General features: G+C 41.2%; 1 protein-coding gene across 1 annotated transcript in view; it reads left to right on the plus strand.

Moving 5' to 3' along the window:
- MYO3B (myosin IIIB) overlaps positions 1-22661 on the plus strand; it is a 365933-nt gene that overhangs the window by 217227 nt on the left and 126045 nt on the right. The window contains exons 22-24 of the mRNA XM_061201698.1: positions 716-795; positions 7999-8076; positions 10234-10439. Coding sequence (XP_061057681.1) covers positions 716-795; positions 7999-8076; positions 10234-10439 — 364 coding nt within the window. The remainder of the gene's footprint in view (positions 1-715; positions 796-7998; positions 8077-10233; positions 10440-22661) is intronic.

Raw genomic sequence — 22661 nt, forward strand, 5'->3', positions numbered from 1 at the left:
TATTGTAAATGGAATTGTTTTCTTAACTTCTTTTTCAGATTTTCATTGTTAGTATATAGAAATGCAACTGATTCTTTTATCTGTTGGTTTTATATCCTACAACTTTGTTGAATTCATTTGTTAGTTCTGTTAGGGGTATGTGTGTGTGTGTGTGTGTGTGTGATCTTTAGGGTTTTCTACATATAAGGTAATGTCACCTATGAACAGAGATAATTTTACTTCTTCCTTTACAATTTGGATGCTTTTATTTCTATTTCTTGCCTAACTGATCTAGCTAGGACTGCCAGTACTGTGTTGAATAGAAGTGGTGAGAGTGGACATTCTTGCCTTGTTCATAATCTTAGAGAAAAACTTTCAGTTTTTCACTGTTGAGTACATGATTTGTGGGCTTTTCATATATGGCCCTTTTATGTTGTAGTAATTTCCTTCTATTCCTAGTTTAAGTGAATTTGAGACCTTTTGTCCTTTCTTATTTGCTTATTAAACTAATATATATTCAAATTATATTACAAATTATTTATAACTTATAATTATTATAATTTACTTCCAATTTATATCATTGAAATTTCAAAATTCAAATTTTTCCAAATTTTTCAAATTCAGAGCAGATCATTTAGAACATTCTGAAAAATACAAGGGCACAAAGAGAAAAATTACTCATCATACTATTGTTTCACTTTTCCTTTGCCTTAACTTCTTTGTCTTTTTTGCTCAGGTAACTTGGCCCAGACAAGAGCCAGGATAACAGCAGCCTCAAGATCTTTGCCTCCGCATTTCAGTGCCGGGAGACCCAAGGTAAGTAGTATGTTTGTACTCAAAATACTGTGGACGACAAGATGTTCCCACCCTAGGGATTATCCTAGGTGGGCAACATTAGTTTCCTTTATCTGGCCCACTACCTGGGCAGTCTGGAAGAGAGATTGAAGGGATTTAGGAATCAGGGGTTAGGAAATTTGAAACAACACCATGGAATCCTTTGCAATCCTGTGTCAGGGAAAAAAAACTTTTCCTCTACCCTTTTAAGTTCAGTATTTGGGGGAATGTGAATTAAACTGACATATTAGCAAGAGAAAAAAAAATGCTTTAATCATATACATACAGTAGTTCACCAAATAAGTGACTCAAAGGGCCAATTAGATTTTGGGGCTTATATACCATCTTAATAGGAGATGAAGAGAGGAAGAAGGACGTTTCTGGGACAACAAATGACTTTTGGGAAAAATAAATGGTCCTTTAGGAGAATAGGTGGGAGGTATAACAGTCTTATGACAATGTCTATTTAGGCAATTTCTTATCCCAGTGCTCACTTCTCATCTCTGGTGATAGGAGTCAGTCTTCTCTGATTGCAAAGCTCCCCTCTCAGAGGGGATTTGAGGCAGTTGAATTCTTTTGGGAGGCTTTGCTTTTAGGCAGATAAGGGGAGTTCCAAAAAGCTTCTTCTTGCAACTGTTGATTCTTACATGTCTTCAGTTCAAAATAATCCTTATGCCACTGTGGCATATCTAGACCCCTTCACCTGATTTTCAGAAATATCACTTAAGATACAGAACAATGACACTTGAAAATTGTTGACACTTGAAAATAAAGTCCATCTAGGAAGAGATAGAGCACTTTTCCTTGAAGCCATCACCATCCTACAGAGGAGGATAACAGAAGGAGTCAGCAGGGAGGAAAGAAACCAAACCCTTTCCTATTTCTCTGCTTTGCTCTCTGAAAAATGAGCGGTGCACTTGTCCATGCAAAAGGGGTGTTAGAAGGGTTCCTAAATATCCCGCTGTAAAATATTTTTAACTCTTCCATCCTTCCTGATAATGCTTAGCACAAATCTCAAGGACTGGCTGGTTAATGTTCATTGTATATACTAATACTAACACCAAGAAACAATAATCTTAAAGGTGATGGAGTAATAAACAGGTCACATCTCTGAATTTTCTTACCTTTCTGTTTACATTGAATATTAAATAATTCATTTAATAAAGAATGATCAATACAGCTGCACATAATACCATTGACTATTACCCTCAAATTGATAGAGACGTACATATCTGTACTTACTCCCTCTGGGAATAAAAGACCTGCACATAAATAGGGATTCAGATCATCTTTGGTAACAATAATTTTACACCCACATTGTTAATACAATCTTGTGCAATATTCTGCTTTTCAACCTTGTGAATTTGTGGCAAGATGTTAGGGCTATTTAACATGAGTTATATGGGCCCCTCAATGAGATTTACAGAGAAGTTTCAGTGGTTATGAGAGCCTCTTGATTACATGTAAAATGTTGTTTGTGTTAAATACAGTTGATTCTCATTATTCACAAGACTTATGTTCTGTAAAGTTACTGTGAACACTGAATCAGCAAATCCTGAGCATTGCTCCCAGAGAAAATACACGGTTAGGTTCCTGCAAGCCTCTGGTTACAACACTTTTGTCAACTGATTAATACATAATCTTGTATTATGTGTGTTTCTATTTAAAGACACTTTATTTAATACAATTGACCCTTGAACAACATGGGGGTCGGGGCACCAACTCTCCACACAGTCGAAAATCCACATATAACTTTATAGAGGGCTGTCTGTATCCACGGTTCCACAGATGCGGATTCAACCAACTATGGATCGTGTAGTAGTACTGTATTTACCACTGAAAAATATATGTGTGTAAGTACATCCATGCGGTTCAAACCTGTGTTGCTCAGGTCAACTAGATACTTCTTATAAATAATTAATTATATGTAGTGTTGCTTTGTATAAAACAATATTTCAAGTACAGTATTTGTATCATTGAACTCAAGGCCAGCGGCACTATAACTCATGCCTTGGACAAAGCTAATCTAACACACAAATGTTCTCCAACAGGCACATGACAGCCTCCTTACACTTAGGAACACTAGACAGCACTTCAGCACTATGATTAGGGGCTATTTTATTTTTATTTATTTATTTATTTATTATAAATTTTTTTATTTTTGTTTTTATTTTTGGCTGCTTTGGGTCTTTGTTGCTGTGCACGGGCTTTCTCTGCTTGTGGCGAGCGGGGGCTACTCTTCGTTGCAGTGCACGGGCTTCTCATTGCGGTGGCTTTTCTTGTTGTGGAGCAGGGGCTCTAGGCACATGGGCTTCAGTAGTTGTGGCACGCAGGCTCAGTAGTTGTGGCACGCGAGCTCTAGAGCACAGGCTCAGTAGTTGTGGCACACGGGCTTAGTTGCTCCGCGGCATGTGGGATCTTCCCGGGCCAGGGCTCGAACCCGTGTCCCCTGCGTTGGCAGGCGGATTCTTAACTGCTGCGCCACCGGGGAAACCCCAGGCGCTATTTTAAACAATAAAATCACCAGCGAAAAGCACAAAAATGCGGCACAAAAATCGTGGCACTTAAGTAGACCTTGAAAAAGACACTTGTTTACAGCATGAGAGCTGGAACAAGAAGACAGAGTGTCACCTTGTTCAACCTCAGCTGGAAGCATGCACATCAGGTGTTAAAGTTTCCACTGCTCTGCATGTCTGCAAATGACCGTGAAAGCGTGTGAGCACTGATTGATTTGGAGATTACAAATACATTTCAGCAAGTAGGCAAATTTACAAATACAGCATCCACAAATAATGAGGATGAACTGTATATGTGTTTTTTTGCAGTCATTGGCTTCCACCAGATTCTAAAAAGGATCGTGACATGTTCCTTTCAAAAAGATGAAAGACTCCTGTGTAATATTCTCTGTCAACTCATATTCCCCTCCTTTCCTCAATTTGATTTTTTGACTGCTGGACTCTGCCAGGACCTGTCCCCCTGCCTTCCACATTCGGTATCAGCACGTTGTTATCTCCCTCCCTGCCCTGCCTACATGAGAAGTGTGCCCTCGAGTGTGTGGCGTATATTTACATCACTATAATAAATATAGGTGAGATGAAAATGACTAGAGATTTATTGTCCCTGGGAAAGAATATGAGCTGAAAGTTCTAATTAAGGCATCAGAAAATATGAAGGGTAACAACAGCAATAAAAAACTCCATCAGTTCCTCTCTGCCTTCTCCAAGATGAAATAGCAGAGGTGGCCTTGCAGAAAGCTGACCTCCACCACATTCAGCACCCTCACACTGGGCCGGTGTCAAGGCCAGCCTTGCTTCCTCATTCAGTGCTGTGGAGACTTTTGAGGGGAGTGATGCCGTAGGGACTGTTTCCTTGAGAGAGGGATGGATCACTTGATAGCAGTAAGAGTTCTTGACCAAAGGCCTTGTCAAGAACCTAAATATAAATACTTCTGAGGTTTTGGGATGCAGATAGTAGGTACTTACGGAGACCAAGGGGGAAAAGATATCCTTCAGTTTTTCATTTATTGCTGAGATCTAGATGGTTTGTGAGACTTTTTGGAGTCTGTGTCTTTATCCTAAAGTAAATTTAGTTGACAGATGAGGCAAATCTTTTTAATAATACCATGCTTTCAGACCGATTCTATAAGTTGTAACAAACCACATAGAAAGGCAGTATGTAATGTTTAAGGAGTAGGTTTTGGAATCAGAACTGGGTTCAGATCTAGGCACGGCCAGTTACTAGCTGCAGGACTCTGGGAAATTTACCTAAAATCTTTGAGCCTTAACTTCTTTATGTGTAGAATAGGAGTGATAATAGTGTTTACCTCATAGGGTCCGTTTGAGAATTCATTGACATAGTGTAGGCAAAGTGTTTAGCATAGTGATTTCACATCGGAAACAGTAAATGTTTTATTACTCACATTTTGATAACCATCTAAAATTCCATGTGTGTAGTCCATATGTATACAGAAGCTTGCTCATTTCCTGTGGGCTTGGGGTCTGTACCACAATTTGTAAAGCTTACTCATGACTACTTTGAAGGCTAACCAGCACCGCTCACAAGGAATGGGGTAGGACATTTGTCACGTGGGCAAAAAACAAGCTTGCTTAGCTCCAGTTGGCTTACACTGCTGTAGCAATTGGTGGTGTAGAAGAAGGGTATACTGGGTTAGAAAGACAATGTTTTTATCCAAAATATCAGTTCTACTGATCATTTTGAAATTGTTTTCATTGGAAATATTTTCTCTGCCAATAAATAAAAAGATGTCCTTGCTGTGTTGCATGGGAGCTAGTACTCACCTTATTCCATGGAACAAAACCCTGCATCCTTAGTACTGATCACTAAGCTATGACGGAATCAAACACGGTAATGAAGGAAGGGGAACTGACTGGCCTCTTGTGTGTGTGCAAGGCAGTGGTTTTTAAATAACACAGGCTTTGGAAAGTTAACTAACAAGTCCAAGTCCATACAGCTATTAAGCGGAGGAGCCAGAATTTGAAGCAGGTGTGTCCAGTTCCAAACCCTGTGCCCTGTAGCACATACCCCCTGAGCCTAGGAAGCCTTTCCTGTCTCTTTTCCTCCTATCTGAGGTAAAAACTTATAAGATGCTATGGAGAGGACTGGTTTTTTGTTGTGAGATCCCCACCTTTGGAAAGAACTATTTGTTAGATGATGACCTCAATAGAACCTACTTTCTGGATTGTTTCTAAGAGACTTTTTTTTTTTTAATTAAATGAGGCTACCATTAACTAAATTAGTTCAGAAAGACAAGCTCTTAGGTTAGACAACAACCTTCTCATCTCTTTTTTTTTTTTTTTCCGAGTTTTTTTGAATTCTGTGGAGTTCATGGCAGGCCCAGTGCAGACAGAGGTCTCCTACTTTGATAGGTCAAGAGAGGCAACTTCTGGTATGTCCCTTGTCCGAAGTGAAATTCCCTCTTTTAGATCTACTCCATGCACAGGAGAGCTTCATGACTATGCAAATATGCAAGAGACCCTTGACCAACCCAAGACCTTTCCAAATTCTTAAATTAGAAGGTACCCCAATAGTATATTATTTATTCTTTAAAATATAGTACTAAATATGTAGGTGATGAACTGTAGACAAGCATTAACATTTCCAAGTTATATATAACACAGAATAGGCTTTTACTTACTTTACAAGAGTTACTCTGTATGTGAGTATAAGGACGGAACTAAAGTCGTGCTGGGTGGCTACAGGAGCCCACCAGCCCTATAACTTGGATTGCAAATTGGTGCTTCGTTCTGTATTTTTCCAATTTGCTGCAGGGGATGGGTACTGATCTTGAAAACAATACATATCACACTTTTTAAATTATGTCTTAGCAGAATTAATATACATCAAAGATTTTTCTGATCACTAAACTGTTAAATTCTCAAATGCCAAGGGTCCACTGTATGTTCTGAGGAAGGGTAACAGGTAAATGCTACTAGTAAGAGAAATATGGATGAGCTTTTCAGCTGCCCTTTCACAGTGAATTAGAGCTTGAGAGGCTGGCACTCGCTGGCTAATTTGAATGAAAAGGGAGGGAAAGGACGGAGGAAAAGCAGGGTTCAAAGCAAGCTGTGGTTCTTCAGGGAGGATCTCTGAATAAAAGAAATAGTGGGAAATTCCCAAAAGTTGTGTGCGCATGAAGGTCAGGTGGGGAGAAAGAATGTTTAGGAAAACTCTCAGAATTTACAATTTGGCCGAAGGCAGACCCTAGCCAAGATCTTTCTTCCTTCAGTCTTAACTAGCTTTCCCCAAACCTCACCAGTGCTGAGCTCTATCCTCCAAGTGGGGGTGAGATGGGGAAGAAACCTTCCATGTGGTCCCTGCAGGTAACGCCATAGGACCTCTGCAGGTGGGGTGGTTGTGTTTGTGTTTTTCTCTTTTCTCTATGAGAGCAGCCTTCCTTCTCAACACAGAGCTTTCATTTCCTCCTTTCTCATTAAAAAAATTAAAAAGTCAGACCTACAGGCAGTTGTACCATTGCTTCAGCTGCATCCAGATGAAATGATGGCTTTGGGAACAGATCCAATCTGCAGCCTAGAGAATGCAAGCTGCCCCTCGCACTGCCCCCCGACCCCCGACCCCTGACCCCTGACATCACTTCTCTCAGAGTTACCCTTATACTCCTGCTCACTATTTAGGTTGCTTTTCTAGTTTTTGAAAACTTAGCTCCACATTTATTCCCCTTCTTAAACAGACCTGTTTTCTTTATCCAAGCCAGTTGAAGCCTTTTCTTCCATTTTGCACGCAGTCTCCTAAATGCCCCTCGAGGTAAGCCTCATTATTCAACCACCTCCCCATGGCCCCGTCCCTTCTAGCACCCACTTCTCACTGTTGTTGAACAAGGCTGCAGACATTCTCACCCCGTGGGGAGGTGGCTGCCTGGACAGCAGTCCACTGAGTGGAACACACGTGCTGACAGTAGCATCTTGCAGTTCAAATGTCTGTGCTTCATACCCTTGCCACCTGTTCCGAGCAGATGGGAGGCTGCCACAGAGGAGGCTGGTGCTGAAACGCCGCTCATGTGCTCTGCAAACCAAATAGCTTTGTGTGTGCGGGAGCAGGGATTTTATTGTTGAGATAAAATGATGGCACACAGGGTGCCACAACTGTTTGCTACAGTTGTTTTCATTCTAAATTCCTTCCAGTCGGCCCAGGTAGTTGGGACAGATGATTGGGAACAGGTGTATCCCAAGCTCTGGTCCGCAGTGAGCACGCGGTAACTGTGGGCGGCAGGAGGGGTGTGGCAGGGTTAGTGTCTGATGGCCGGAAGGCGAAAGGGCTCCCCTAGTGCCCTGTGGTGCAACCGGGGCTTTGTAATCTCCCAGCCTCATGGGTTTTGCCCAGTTTTCTTTTAAGAAATAATTTGGTCTTGTGTGACATTATTGGAGAACTTAATAGTGGCCCATTAGAGCATGGAGAAATACAGAAATAACACTGATGGGGGTTTGTACTGAGACCATATAGTATGTCACAGAGTGTGGTCATTGTCAAGAGAGTAGAACGGTGCAAATTCTGTTTTTCTTTTAGATGTCTTTAAACTCCTCCCCCATGGTATGTACAGTTGTGTCCTAAACATCAAGGCCCCTCAGATATTTGACCAAATAACCTTTCAGATTTGGGGAAAATACATCGTCTGTATCCTCAAACCACTCGCCTCTGCCTCTGTTCCAGGTGGACACTCTGGAGGTGATACGGCATCCGGAAGAAACCACCAACATGAAGGGGCAGACCATGGCTTCTTACTTCCGGGTATGGAGTCTTCTTGATCTCTATTCTGCCTGTTTCCAGAAAGGACTTGCCAACCCTTCCCACAAGAGGCCCAGATCCCACAGAGTCACTGAAATAAGAGCAGAGCTCAAGAGTCAGTTAAGAAAGGTGGTGGTGTAGGGAGAGGAGAATTACAACGGGGCGCCCCCTCTGAGTACAGCGTTCTCTGATCTCAGAAAGACCAGATGAGCCCTCACGTGTCTACAGAGGCCCTCTCCGCCGCTGGCACATAGTCCTGTCCACTGAATGTCCTGATCCTGTTAGCGTTTCAGCTGCTTCTTGGCCTTAAAACTACTGGAGTCAGCCACTTTTCCAGCGTATTTACTGAGAAATAAAGTAGTTAATACAATTCCAGAAGGTGGTTTATCAAGTTCATGAGAGGCTATGTCTTAGCTTCGACTTTCTTTTCCTGGATTGAATTGACCCATTGCAAGACCCATTTGCCTGAGCCCAATTATTTCCCATCTCTGTTACCGCAATTCCTCATGTTTCATCTGGTGAAATGATGCCTTTGAGTAAAAACGTCGTCTCTAGAGGGACTCTGTCAAATGCACATTAGATAGGAAAGATAAGGCACTGTCACTTTGCACTAATTTGTACAGATTTGTTTATCTTCAAATTATGAAGCATTGGGGTGGGAAGCCCCTTTTAGATCGTTGACTACTGGGAGCTGAGGTCCAGGCAGCTTCACGATGGACATGCTGTTAAGCCAAAGACGGAACTGCTGAACTCAGGGACAACGAAATAAGGTTGTAAGGTGGGGTTGGCCACAAGAAGGTGTTTGGCAGGAATGGTAAGTCAAGTGGATCATGAGCTGGAGTTGCCAGGCAGGCTGAAGGGTAGGGCCTGGGAGCCAGCACCATGCAAAGAAGGTTCCACCAAAAGCTAGCAGGTTCAAGAAAGATGTAAAGCTAAGAAGTCTGACTTACCCAGCTGTGCTTTAGAGGCAGACTAGAATTGGCCTCAGGGGATGGATTGTAAGGGCCTAGAGGACTTTGGGTCCAGCACTCCATCTGTGCAGTGATCCCTTCTCCAACAGGTGGGTTTTCAGCCCCTGCTTCATCCCTCATGGTTGGACATTTCTAATTGCCACTTATTTCTTATCTGAGACCTACCCTGATCATGTCCCTTTAGTGGCTTGACTATATCCTCCTAGCGTGTGTGTGTGTGTGTGTGTGTGTGTGTGCGTGTGTGTGTATCCCATGGGATTTGGAGGCTCTGATTGACTCTGTGAGGTCATCCTCAAGATCCTAGAGTCCCTCTTTCAGCAGAAGAAGCCTCTGGCTTACAATTTTCAGAAATATATCCATAACAGCCAGTTGGGTGTCCTCAAAATACTGGTCCCCGAATGCTAAAAAAAGGCACATTGCCAAGCTAGGTAACCATGTATTGGATTAGTAGGAGGTAGGATTATGAAATAATGGGACTGATGTTACGTGTGGCTTGTAATTACCCCTGAAGGCATGTCCAAAAGAGGAGCAGCGAGCACCACTCAGCCTTTCCAGGTGCGCTCTCTCTCTCTGCGAAAGCCCCATGCCAGACACTCGGTGTATGTTAGTTCATCTTCATTATAATCTCTGTTTTCCCTCTGATTTTCTTGTTTTCTTTTCCCTCTTTATTTTTCTTGTTTTTCCTCTGCCTTATTAACAATGACATTGGTAAGAGTTGCTTAGACTTTCTGGTGATTGTTAGGTTGAAGAAGCAACTGACCCCTTCCCTGAAAGCTGGACATTTTATGAGACCAGTGCTCTAACCCCTGAGTTAGGGAGCCAAAGCTGGATATTTTAAATTATGGATACAGTTTATGAACATCACCTTGGCATACCAGAGACAAGCTAGTTCTGGTGATGGAGTTACGAGGTAACCTAAGCAAGTTCTTAGGCGGCTGAGTTTCTGCCAAATGGGGTATCGCTTGGCACCAGGTGATGTTTAAAGAATACTTTTGAATCTGTGGGCAGTGATAAGTACTCGTCAGAACTTATATTGTTATTTCTTTTTGCTGGATTCTTGTGTAGCCTCAAAGGTTCCATGAGTTGTTTACAAGCCAACAAACTGCCCTGGAGGCCCAGCAGGCCTGTCTCGTAATTATCTATTATGTTTGTGGTAACCTCATTTCATGTGTGTTTTTCTCCCTGGTAGTATTCTCTGATGGATCTGCTCTCCAAAATGGTGGTGGGACAGCCCCACTTTGTACGCTGCATCAAGCCCAACGATGACCGAGAGGCACTCAAGTTCACCCGAGACAGAGTGTGGGCCCAGCTCCGCTCCACAGGCATCCTAGAGACGGTCAGCATCCGCCAGCAGGGTTATTCCCACCGCATCCTCTTCGAAGAGTTTGTGAAAAGGTCAGTCTGGTATCTTGGGAAATACATTATGTTAAACACAGCTCTGCCAAGGCCATTCTGTCCCCTGGGGTCACACCTCCTGCTCACTTGCCTCCAAACATGTAATTGGCTAGTTACCAGCTAGCCTTTACTTGCTTAAATGTTGTGTTTCTCTTGTGCTCCAACTAAATTATACAGTCATCTGGAGGACAGGTTAAGCTCCCTCCTGATCACATTTGAAAAATAAAAATGTCCATAGATATTTATCTGTTATATATCCTTAGGTTTCAAAATCTCCAGATATTTAATTGCTATGACAAAAGTATCCCTCCATAAATGGGTCAAGATTCTGGCAAATGTAAATGCACCCAGGCATCCACTCCTCTCCCAGCATCTGGCACGATATAATATGGTAGCTAACATCTACATAGCACCTAAACTGTCCCAAATACATAATCTCCTTTGATCCATACAACCGCCCTGTAAGCCAGGCTTTATTATTATCCCCATTTTACAGTTGAGGAAATTGAAGCACAGAAGGAAATTAAGTGATTTTACCAAGATCCCATGCTAGTAAATGGTTGAGCCAAAATTTGAACCCAGGCAGTCTGGCTGTAGCAGCCACACTTTTAATCTCCTCGGCCTACTGCATTCAATAAATGTTTATTGCAAAAACTGCTGTAGAGCTTTCTAAACCCAGGCACTGCCTTTACCTGAGAGTGAAATGCTGCTCTTTTCTGAACAGCTGCCGTAGGTATGCCTTACACATGCATATGATTACAGGTAGAATTTTCACAAAACTTTCCGTGAAGAAATAAGGAACAAGAAAAACGAAAAACCATCTCTGAGGAACACTACTGTCTGAGGATATCCAGAGAGGGAAATTAATATTCATTATAAAATCTGTTTCTTTTTACCACCATTCTGAAACTTATGCCCAAGGTCATTTTTCCATTTTTTCCTCAGGGAAGAATGGATCCTAATATGGCAGGTCGCTTCATCAGGTCTTCCCAATGCCACTAAATTCCATGGAGACAAAAGGGCAAAAAAAAGTTCCTTGCAATGAGAGCTTTTAAATTAAAAATAAGAACGAAATGGCTTTTTAAAACGAAGTGTCTTTGAGCCTCTTTTTCCCTCTTAAATTTGGAGGTGGAACAAACAAACAAAAAAAGATTATTTTAGCTCATGAATGTGACTAGTCAAGTATTTTTAGCCACTAAGTGTTGAATACATAAAAATATTTAAGAAAACAGGTCAAATGCTGAACAGATTGGCACTTCTTTGTTCGTAATCAGAAAGCCAATAGGCAAGTATGAACAAGAGTTTCAAAATGTCAGTAAATCTGAGGGTATCAAAGATTTCTGAGCCAGCAAGTTAATTGGTATTTTGATCCTTTTGAGCAACTTAACAACAAAATGGATGAGTTAGCAGTTCCCCCCCTTGATGTTATTCAACAAATAGGTGCGCCTCTTATCTTCCTGTTCAGGAGTGCTGTTTTGTAAACTCTTAGCAGGAAATATGCAGACAAAACAATCAAAGGCAGGGCTTATCAGGTGGTGGTAAATAAAAGATAAAGACTTGTTTAACGTTACTCTTTACCTTTTTGTATTTTCTGGCACTCAGGACTGAAGCCTGACGTGCACACCTGAAAGGCAGTGTTTTGAGGATTATGTTGTTGGGTTCCCAAATGCAGAAATGTCGGGTTCCCCATCATCCTTGAATTTTCTGGCAAAATGACTTAGAAGTGCCCTTCCTATTTTCCATTCATGGAGCCTTCAAAGAAAGGGTTACTTCCAACACCCTCTCATCAATGGGGCCAGGTGGATTGGAAGCATGAGAAGGGCCACCTGACAGTGCTGGGCAGCTGGCTGAAACCTCCTGGAAGTCATGCTGTTGAGACATCACAGAAAATGACTATGAACACTCATTGGCTTTGTGGTCAATGGGCTCTGAAGTATGGTCCGGCAGAAGGTCTATACTGGCATACACACATATGACTGCACATATTGGGATGTGTTCTGGCCAGTGTCTAAAGGGTAGCACAGCACATTCAGTTCAAAGTCTTATGGTTTGTTTATTAAACTCTTGTAGTAAATAATATAATTTAGTGAGGAGATCGGAGTTCTCGTCTCCTCTTGGATATAGTATTTGGCAAGTAACCTAATATTTCTGTAAAAGGTGTTTCATCATCTGCATGATAAAAAGTCGGGAATACACAGAGCCCACATCCTAAAGATTTTCAGAGATTGCATGCAGATTCCGGGGCCTTAGCCTCTGAGTCTTCCAGAAAGGCCCACCTCTCCCAGTTGAGCTCACAGGAGGGAGAACTGCATCTCCCAGGACCCAGTTCTTAACAGTTGTTAAATCAGTGTCTGTTGAACAAAGTGAAACTCTTAACCTCTTCTCCTTCATCAGCAACTTCCATTTCTTCTTATGATGGCATAAGAGCTATGTGCCCTGGTATCTCCTTCATCTCCTTCTCCCTTCTATTTCTCTACTTCCTCTCCTCCAGAAATCTAGGGTCACCTCTGTCTTCTCACTTTCTTCAAACAATTCATCAAAAGTCCTGCCAACTTTACCTGCTAAAGTTTCTCAAAAAGTTTCCCTTGGGAATTTCCCGATCCCTTCTCCCAAGGCTTTATTAATCCCCCATCCCTTCTCCCAAGGCCTTTTAATAATAATAATAGCAACAGCTTGAGATATAATTCATATATGATAAAAATCACCCTTTTAATGTACACAGTTCTAAGGTTTTAGTATATTCACAAGTTGTGCAACAATAACCACTATCTAATCTGAACAGCTTTTTATGTGCTTATTGGTCATTTGTATTATTTCCTTTGAAGAAAGGTTTATTCAAATCCTTTACCCATTTAATTATTGATTTTTATATATTCTGGATACTAGCCCATTATCAGATATATGATTTGCAAATGTTCTCTCTTATTCTGTGGGTTGTCTTTTCAATTTCATGATGGTATCTTTTCATGAATGAAAGTTTAAAATTTTGATGAAGCCAAATTTTTCTGTGTTTTCTTTTGTTAGTAATGCTTTTGGTGTCATATCTAAGAAACCATGCTTAATCCAAGGTCATGAAGCTTTATTCCTATGTTTTCTTCTAAGACTTTTATAGTTTTAGGTCTTATATTTAGATCAGTGGTCCGTTTTGAATTATCTTTATGTATGGTGTGAAGTACAGGTCCAACTTAATTCATTTGTTCATAGATATCGAGCTTTTCCTAGCACTATTTGTTGAAAAGACTATTCTTTCCCCTGTTGAATTGTCTTGGCATCCTTGTTAAAAATCAGTTGACCATAAATTGGTCATAAGTTATTTCTGACTTCTCAGTTCTATCCCATTGATCAATACCTATTCCAAACCTTTTGAGGCTCTTTTGTCCACCCTCTTGACTTAACTTCCTAAATGGACTTCATGCCTGTTCTGTTCTCCAAAGAGCCACAGAGTACAATTTACCTAAAATTCCTATCTAATCATGTTGCTTCCTTGATTAAAATCCTTAATTGAAATGACCATCCAGACCTCAGTGGGTGAACGTCAACCCCTCTGCCTGATATGGGAGTCTCCCTGTCTGGATCCTGCCCACCTTTCCAGTCTCTTCTTTCTTGTCTTCCCACCTCTCAGCTCACATTCCAGCAAAAACCAAACTACTTAAGAGTTCTATGAACACCCCACGTCATTCCATGCTTCCCTGCTTTTGCTCATGTTGTGCTCATGCTTTGGTGCCTGAATCCCCCTTCTCCAAGTTTTCAGTCAGCTGACTTAACCTGGCTAAGCCCTGCTCATTCCTCAGGACTTTGAACAGGCATTTTCTTCCCTGCAACACCCTCCTTGGCTCTCAGGCTGAGTTAGGACCCCCTCTGATGCGCTTTATCAGTAGCGCTTACTACATTGAGGTAGAAACTAGCTGCCACTCTCTTACCTTGACATTGACCACCTGGGAGGCAGGGATATTTTGCAGCCAACTTTGTATCTGTACTGTCCAGCACTGTCCCTGATACAAATTAGGTGTTTAATAAATATTTATTGAATTGAATCAAACTCTTACTCCTTCCCCTTCATCACTATGTTCTTTTACCATCTCCTGACTGACTCTTTGGTCCTTGCAGTTTTGAAGTGCATGACAAGAATATGGAGCTGGCTTTGTTGAGGTTAAGTTTAATTTGCATTATAAAGTAGGATCTAGATTGTTAGAGCATAAGATTTCAGGTAAGTGATAAGTAGCTCTCTATCAAGAAAAGGTAAGAAACAATAATAAGTTAATAAAAAGTCTCTACCCAGCTTGAAAATGCTGTCATTAGAGTTTGGTACATTAAAAAGGTGACATTTAGGGCTTCCCTGGTGGCGCAGTGGTTGAGAATCTGCCTGCCAATGCAGGGGACACGGGTTCGAGCCCTGGTCTGGGAAGATCCCACATGCCGCGGAGCGGCTAGGCCCGTGAGCCACAATTTACTGAGCCTGCGCATCTGGAGCCTGTGCTCCGCAACAAGAGAGGCCCGCGCACCGCGATGAAGAGTGGCCCTCGCTTGCCGCAACTAGAGAAAGCCCTCGCACAGAAACGAAGACCCAACACAGCCATAAATAAATAGATAAATAAACCCAAAACTTAAAAAAAAAAAAAAAAAAAAAAAAAAGGTGACATTTAAACAAACCTTCCTTCCTTCTCTCTACAATAAACGCTGATGTTTTTTTTTTTTTCTAGAAAGAGACAAACTTCATAGGACAAGGGAGATTCTCTGCTCTGGCTCCTTTCTAGCCTCTTTTCTCATCTTCCCACCTCTTAGCTCACATTCCAGAAACGAAGAAATCTTTTAGATTAGAGCTCCGTAACATAGCACAACATATGCCCTATTAAGGCAAGAGCCTCTAAAAGCAGGCTGCTTACTTGGTGTATTAGTCAGGAATCTTTTAATAACAAGTGACTGAAACTGAAGTGAATTGAAGCAAAATTTAAAAGGGGATGATATATTGGCTTACATAACTAGGAAGTTCAAAGATATGTCTGGATACAGGACATCAAGCAATTTTACCAAGCCACTGTCTTCTTTTCAGCAGCTTTGCTTTCCCTCTTTTGAGTTTCTTGTCAGCTAGGCAGTTCTTCCTCACATGTTGGCAAAATGGTCCCTGGAAGCTCCTGTAGGAAGCATCCTAAAGGCTTAGCAACATCAGCAGCAAGCAAGTTCCTGAGAGTTCCCATACAAGGAACTCTCTGGTTGTCCCAGCTTGGGTCATGTGCCGGTGCTTATACCAGGAACTGTGCCCAGGGGGATGATTGGCAGGGTCTTTGGTCAAGTGCCAGGGCATGGAGTCAGCCCCATGTGAACCATGGTCTGAGGGGCTCTGTTAAAGGAAGGAGAGGAAGAGGGTGGATAGGCTAAGACCATAGGCATTCATTACCCCTTATCTGACGAATACATACCCTGGAATCAACTGTAACACTGCCAAAAGGTCTACCCCAACCCGGGTAGCTAGAGGAGATCTTTAATTTAGAATTTTCTAAGAAGAATAAAAGTTCTGTTGACAATAACAATGTTAACTCTGGAATGAAAACTATATACAGTTTACTAAGTTAACCTAAGCGTAGTTGGCTTTTTGTTTTTTGGGATCTTTGTCTTTTGAACCACCGCTCTATTATACAGCAGGTTTCTGAAAACAGTTTCCAGCTCTACTTCACCAAGGGATTAGAAAAAACTTATAATGTATTCTGGCCCAGTTTGAATTCATCTTCTTGCATTTTTGACACTTTTCTCTTTATCAGCATGGGTCATGATAGCCTTGTCCTATCTAGGACTGTGTTGGATGTCACTTTTCTTTGTCAGGGTCTCTCACCTGGCCTCTATTTGTACTCTAAGAATAGTCTTCAGTAATTACTTTGCTCAAGAAGGCTGCTTCTTCCCTTTTATACTGCAGAATTCTTGCCATGATTTAATACTCCCTTAGCAAAGCCTTCTTTCTATTTCAATTTATACTCTAAGAGAGAAGACCCATAAAACTCCTCACTGAGGACATCTCCAGAGTTGACCAACTGACTTTCTTGGATTCTAGAGCAATCCTTTGAGATCCACATACTTTTGCCAGTGGATTGCCTGGAGCAACTCTAGACATCCAGACATTTTTGGAGTCGACCTTTGTTTTCAAGTCTTTCATATTTGGACTTTGACCGTTGACTTCTTACTTATTTTTGTATCTCTGGCATCTTGTATGGTATGGTGTCTGGCCCATGGTGTATGTTTAGTATTTCTCAAATGAGGGAATCTATCAATTAGGAATACATTTGACTGTGAATAACAAACAATAAATATTTTTAGTGGCTTAACCCAGAGTTTCTCAGTCTCAGCACTGCTGACATTTTGGACCAGGTACTTCTTTGTTGTGGAAAGCTATCCCTGTGCCTTGTAGGATGTACAGCAGCATCCCTGGCTTCTACCTTTTAAGATGCGAATAGCAACACCCCCCCACCCGAAATTGTGACAATAAATATTGTCTCCAGATATTGGCAAATGTCCCCTGGGGAGCAAAATTGCCCAAACTGAGGACCATTGCCAAATAGATTTGTTGGTTTGTTTGTTTCTCACAAATAGAAATTGAGAGGTAAGCTATTTTTAATGTTATATTAGCTGTTCAATGATGTTATCAGGGGCCTGCGTATCTTCTGACCTCCTTTCATTTCTTTTTACCATCTTTAGTGTGTATGGGTTAGCTTATAGTCTCATGGTTACAAGGTAGCTGCTACCTCTCCAGGCATTATGTCTGCATTCAAGGCAGGAAGAAAGGGAAGGGGCAGGATGAATAGCTAAGTCAGCCACATTTGCCCAGCTATTATTAGGAAAGAAAAGATTTTCCCAGAAACCATTTCATATAACCTCTCACTGGCCTGGACTGAATCACATGACCATTCCTAGCTACAAAGAGGGGCTTAGAAAGTGGGGAACAGGTCTGGGGCTGGGTGCATTGTGACCCAAAGAAAAACTGGTGTTCAGTTAGCTAGGAAGAAGTGGGAATGGTAATGGGAGAGGCACTAATTATGCTTGTCACAGAAAAGGAATCTAATGTTTATTAATTGAATGAAGGAGTGACTGAACAACTAAGGGGCTGAATGAACTTGAATAAATATTTTCAGTTCCTCACAACCCACTCATTTCTTACTCCTTGCTACCAGCTTCTTCCTCAGGATTGTAGTTTAAGAATTAAAAAGTGCAGAAGTGCCTGAGTGGAAGCAGGCAAGATATTGAGGACCCTTTAATCCCATTGCCATGGAAAGATGTGTTTGCAGTTTTAAGCATGGAACAAATTCTTTTAGCTCTTGCAAAGTGAACTGAATGTTGTCAGTTATCACTGGGAAAACTTTATCTATAAGGACAGGGTCCCTGATATTCTCTTACAGAGCCCCAGGGTTCGTACTGGCTCACAGAACAGGAGGTGAGAGAAAAATCAGCATCACAGAAGAATCCAGACATCTCAAGAAAGACTGAAATCCAAATTTCAATTTTCAAAAAATAAAGCTGCTACTTTCTTCTCTGGGTAGTGAGCAGTGAATAAGGAAACACAAGTCCTCCAGCAGCTAGGATGGCGATGCCATGCCTTATCTCTCCCAGGACATCCCTGGGTTTTTTTTCTTTTCACCTATAACCACACAGGTGAGAGCCTGACATAAAATAGATCTTAATGTGCTATTTAGATAAGTTACTATATCTGCAGCTAAGTGAACAGAATCCTCAATTCCCTGCAAATTGATTTACGTGGTTGCGAGAGACATGTAAGAGATAATACTTAGGGAGGATAATGGACAGCTTCAGCATTGTGAGTAAAATATATTGCATGTTTATGTGAACAGTCTCTGCATTTAGCTTCTAGGGGCAGTAATTGAGTGGAGGCATTCTCTGGGAGGAATCTCTAACAACTGCTGTTCTTGTATACTGTCATTCCCACCCTTTTGTTGTTGTTGTTTTGAGAGAGTGAGTTGCTCACCGCTCCCCAACTGTGTGTGCGTTGATGCCTTTTATGTAGGTGAGACCTTGGATGACTTCTTTTCTCCCTTAACTCTTATATTACCATTGTTATAACTTTGGTTAGTGCAATAAACAAAAAGCATTCTAAAACTACCTTTTAAGATGTTATTGAAAAACTCTAAGAGATGGCCTGGTCCGACTTTCCCATTTCACAGATGAGAAGACTGAGGCCAGAGGGATGATGTAGCTTTGCCAAGGTCCCATCTCTAAGGAGGTGACAGTATCAGTAACTCTCCAGGTTACTGTGGACTGAAGAGAATTTCTGTGACCACCTCTCTCCATTCTTAGGGTGCAGTATGGGTTCAACTTGGCCTGGCCTGACCTGAAGATCCCTCCCAACTTGCCTATAAATGATTCACAATCCCAAAACTTATTCTTTTAAGACCCTCCCTTTCTCACAGAGCCCACACTGCTGACAGCTGTTTCTTATCTATTCAAGTATCAGAAAAATCATTTTTGTAGCTGATAGCTCTGCAAATTGAGACTGAAATCTATAGTGGTGATTTGAAAAGTGGATACAAGAGGTAATATCAATCACACTACTCTCCAAAGATACTGAGTAGCAGCAGTAATAAGCCCAGGCTGTCTTTCCCAATTTCCTTAATGTCTGCTCTGTGGGCAGCCTCATGAGCTAATTCAGTTATAGGGAGGAATCCATGTAGTAAAGAAACACAGGGAACAGTGGCCATGCTATGGAAACAGTATGTGAAGAAATAATAAAGGAAAACACGAAGAAAGATGCTATGAAGATGTTAGACAGTATCAGTGCAGTTGAGAAGACTGCCACCCTGGGCTTTTGAATTGGCTGCCCGGCTTATTCTATGAAAATCAGTAGATGAATTAAAACTCTATGTCCCTGCTTGGAGATTCCTTAAACAAATTTCAGTGGGACTAGCTTATGTTGGATAATAACAATGAAGCAACAGAAAGAAGACAGAATGAAGAAAATAATGGACAAAAAAGAGAAAAGGTGGAAGAGGAGGAGAATGCGAGGAAACCTCCTGGCACAGAGATGGCAAATGGGCGCCACTTTGCTCTCCAGCCCGAGCTGCAGACCTGGCTCCTCAGTCAAGGCACATTTCCTCCAGAGCCCAGATGGGGCTTTGGAATTCCCTCCAATATGGTGCTCTAAGAAACCACTGCCCAGTCCATCAGCTGACCCACAGTTGACCTCTTCGTCATTCCTGTTCTATCATGTTCTATTCACTTTACAGTGCATATCTGCCCAACCCTGAAAACCATGGTTTAGGGATGACTCAGAGGAAAAATTGCTAGCTGCTTTTTCATAGACGTTTGGGTTGGGGAAGAGAAAAATAAATTTTTGTCAAAGAAAGGAAGAGAAGAAAGGAGAGAGGAGCATTTATTGACCATCTGCTTAAGGCAGGCTTCTTGTTAGTGCTTTACATATACATCTCACTTACTACTGGTACTAGCCCCCCAAATAGATAAAATTATTCCACTTTTGCAAATGAGGAAACTGGTTAAAGTCACACAGGTAGTCTGTGGTAGAGTCAGGATATGAAATGAGAGTCAATCTGATTTCATAGCCCATCCTCAAAATACATAAATGACACAGTTGAACACATCCAAATATTCATTGCAAAATCAATCTGTAGAATTCAGGCAGAAAAAAATACATTCATAATTTTACTAGTTGTGAAATAGAATGATCAGTTTAAAGCTTAACTTTCTATTACAAATTAATTTGTGAATAAACTCAGCCTCAATCTCTAATTCTGTTTTTCTTCTTTAGAAAGTCTCCCATTTAGAGCATATGAGGAGGCAGCAACAGCATCAGAAACATTTATTAAGCGCCTATTGTGTGCGCCAAGTGCTGTAGTGAGCAGTACGGAATTAGAATTTACAATCTCAGGACTTCCACAATCTAATAGCATAGATCAACGTGACTTTTTATCCCAGGGTCCAAATTTGAAGAGTCTTCTTAAGGATATAACGGATATAATGACTTTTTTTTTTTTTTTGGTAGCAGATGGTGGCCAGCTGTTCTGTCTTTATTAAAGGCCAAACATGAAGGGAAAAAAAAATTAAAATAAAAGGCCCTATGGTAAATATGAGAAAGAACTTAGTAAACTAAATCTGGATTTTTATACACACTGAAGGGAAATGGGCAATTGGTGGTAATTATCAAATTATCCAAGCCAAAATAGCTCAGTTCCCTCCATTATCTACATAAGAGAAAATCATTTATATGGAGTTAATTGTTCAGGTAATTGTCCTGTATTTCGGGTGTCTGAGGAGACAATCTGGGTGGTCACTGATACAGATATAGGGTCCCTCAAGGGATATTTTAAAATAGGGAAAGGATTGCTACTCTTCACCATATGATTGGGGATATTTCTACTTCGATGCAGGAGATATTAATCAAACTAGTATACAGGATTCTTTGACCAGGATTTGGGCCCATCGTAATTAAACCATAACAATTTTTACTTAATGTTTGAAATTAATTTTCAAATTGCAAAAATAATGTATGAATACCATTTCCTCTAAAATTTTAAAATATTATATGTCAGGCTAAAGTCTTTCTTTCTGCTTCCCTAATTCCATTTCCCAGCATCCCCATCATGGCCCCTCTCTAGAGTATCCACTATTATTTTTTGGGTAGTTTTATCCTTTCAGAATACAGACACACACACACAGGGAGAGAGAGAGAGAGAGAGAGATTGAGAAAGGGAAAAACCCCTAAATTTTCAGCTTGAATCACACATTTTATACCGTTTGGCAACTTGCTTTCCTATTTAACAATATGTATTAGAGATAAATCCATGTTGTTCCATAGCTGTAACAGATTCCTTTTAACTCCCTCATTGAAACCTGTGATATTTAGCCATCCGTCTCCTGGTGGATATTTACATTGTGTCCAATTGTTTGCCAGCAAGGCTCAATAAACAATCCTAAATATTAAACATGTGTGAGAATTTCTTGAGGGTAGATTTTGAACAGTTGCCCTTTCCAAGGGAAAGTGATGTGCTCCAGAAAGTCATTTGGACCTAACAAAGAAAAAGGATGACAGAGAGACATGGGAGCCAGTTTCTTTCCTGAGATAGACTGGATCACTGTAGACAAGTCACTTCACTTCTGTGGGATTCTGTTTGTCTAAGACAGTGGTTTTTCAACTATCTCACACATGAGACTATCCTGGAGGGCTAATCTGTTCAAACACAGATTGCTGAGCCCTACCCTCAGAGTCTCTGATTCAGTAGGGAGGTGTCTGTGCAAGTTTCCAGGTGATGCTGCTGTAGGAGACTTCCAACTTACCCAAATGTAATAACAATCACCCAAGATTTGTGATAGTAACAGTACTGGGTTAATGATAAACATCAGTTTTAAAATCACAGAAGTAATTATTTAGGCCAAGGGACATGTCAACATGGCATCTTTGTTGGAAGGAATCTTAAAGGGTCATCCAATTCAACTACCTAGCTAAAACTAGAATTTCTTTGGCAACATGCTTGACCTTGTCAGTCTGATTCCTATTGAACAGCTCTGAGTCTAAGAATTTACTCTCTGGCTCCTGAGGCAGCTCATTCCATGTTTCAGATGTTTGATCACAGCCAAGTCCTTCCTAACCTTGACCAAAACCAACCTTCAGAAACTCCTATACATTCCTCCCAGTTCTACCCTCTGGGCTTCAGACAACAAATCAGCTCCCTTCTCCACTTGATGGCAGTCAGCTATTATGTTCCCCTCAGTCAGTGGTTCTCAGACTCTACAGTGCATCGAAATCACCATAGGAGCTTGTTAAAATATAGATTCTTCAGCCCTGACCACAGAGATTCTGATTCTCTATCTGGAGTGTGACCCAGGAATCCACATCTTTTATGAAATCTCCAGGTGGATCTGATGCAGGTGGTCTGCACATGACAGTTTAAGAGACTAACTGTTCAGGACACACTACCCCAAAATATGCCACCTTGGCATATTGAATATTTCAGACTGAAGGAATTTGAGAAATGACGTGTGTAGGAAGGACTTGCTGACCTTCCATGAAGCAGGCCATAAAACTGTCCTGTGTGAGATTTTTCTCTCACCACAGTTAGTCAGAGTTTGGATTTTTCTCACTCTTTCCCGGATCTGTAGTTCTTCCTTGTTACTTTGTAGCAGTTTGAGAGTCTTAAGCATCACCTTCCCCTGGAACCCAAAGGAACTTCAAGCTGTGACTAGACTTCCAATGGACTCATCAGAGTTTAACCC

Source organism: Eubalaena glacialis, chromosome 1, assembly GCF_028564815.1.
Source record: "Eubalaena glacialis isolate mEubGla1 chromosome 1, mEubGla1.1.hap2.+ XY, whole genome shotgun sequence".
In the NCBI taxonomy this organism is placed as follows: domain Eukaryota; kingdom Metazoa; phylum Chordata; class Mammalia; order Artiodactyla; family Balaenidae; genus Eubalaena; species Eubalaena glacialis.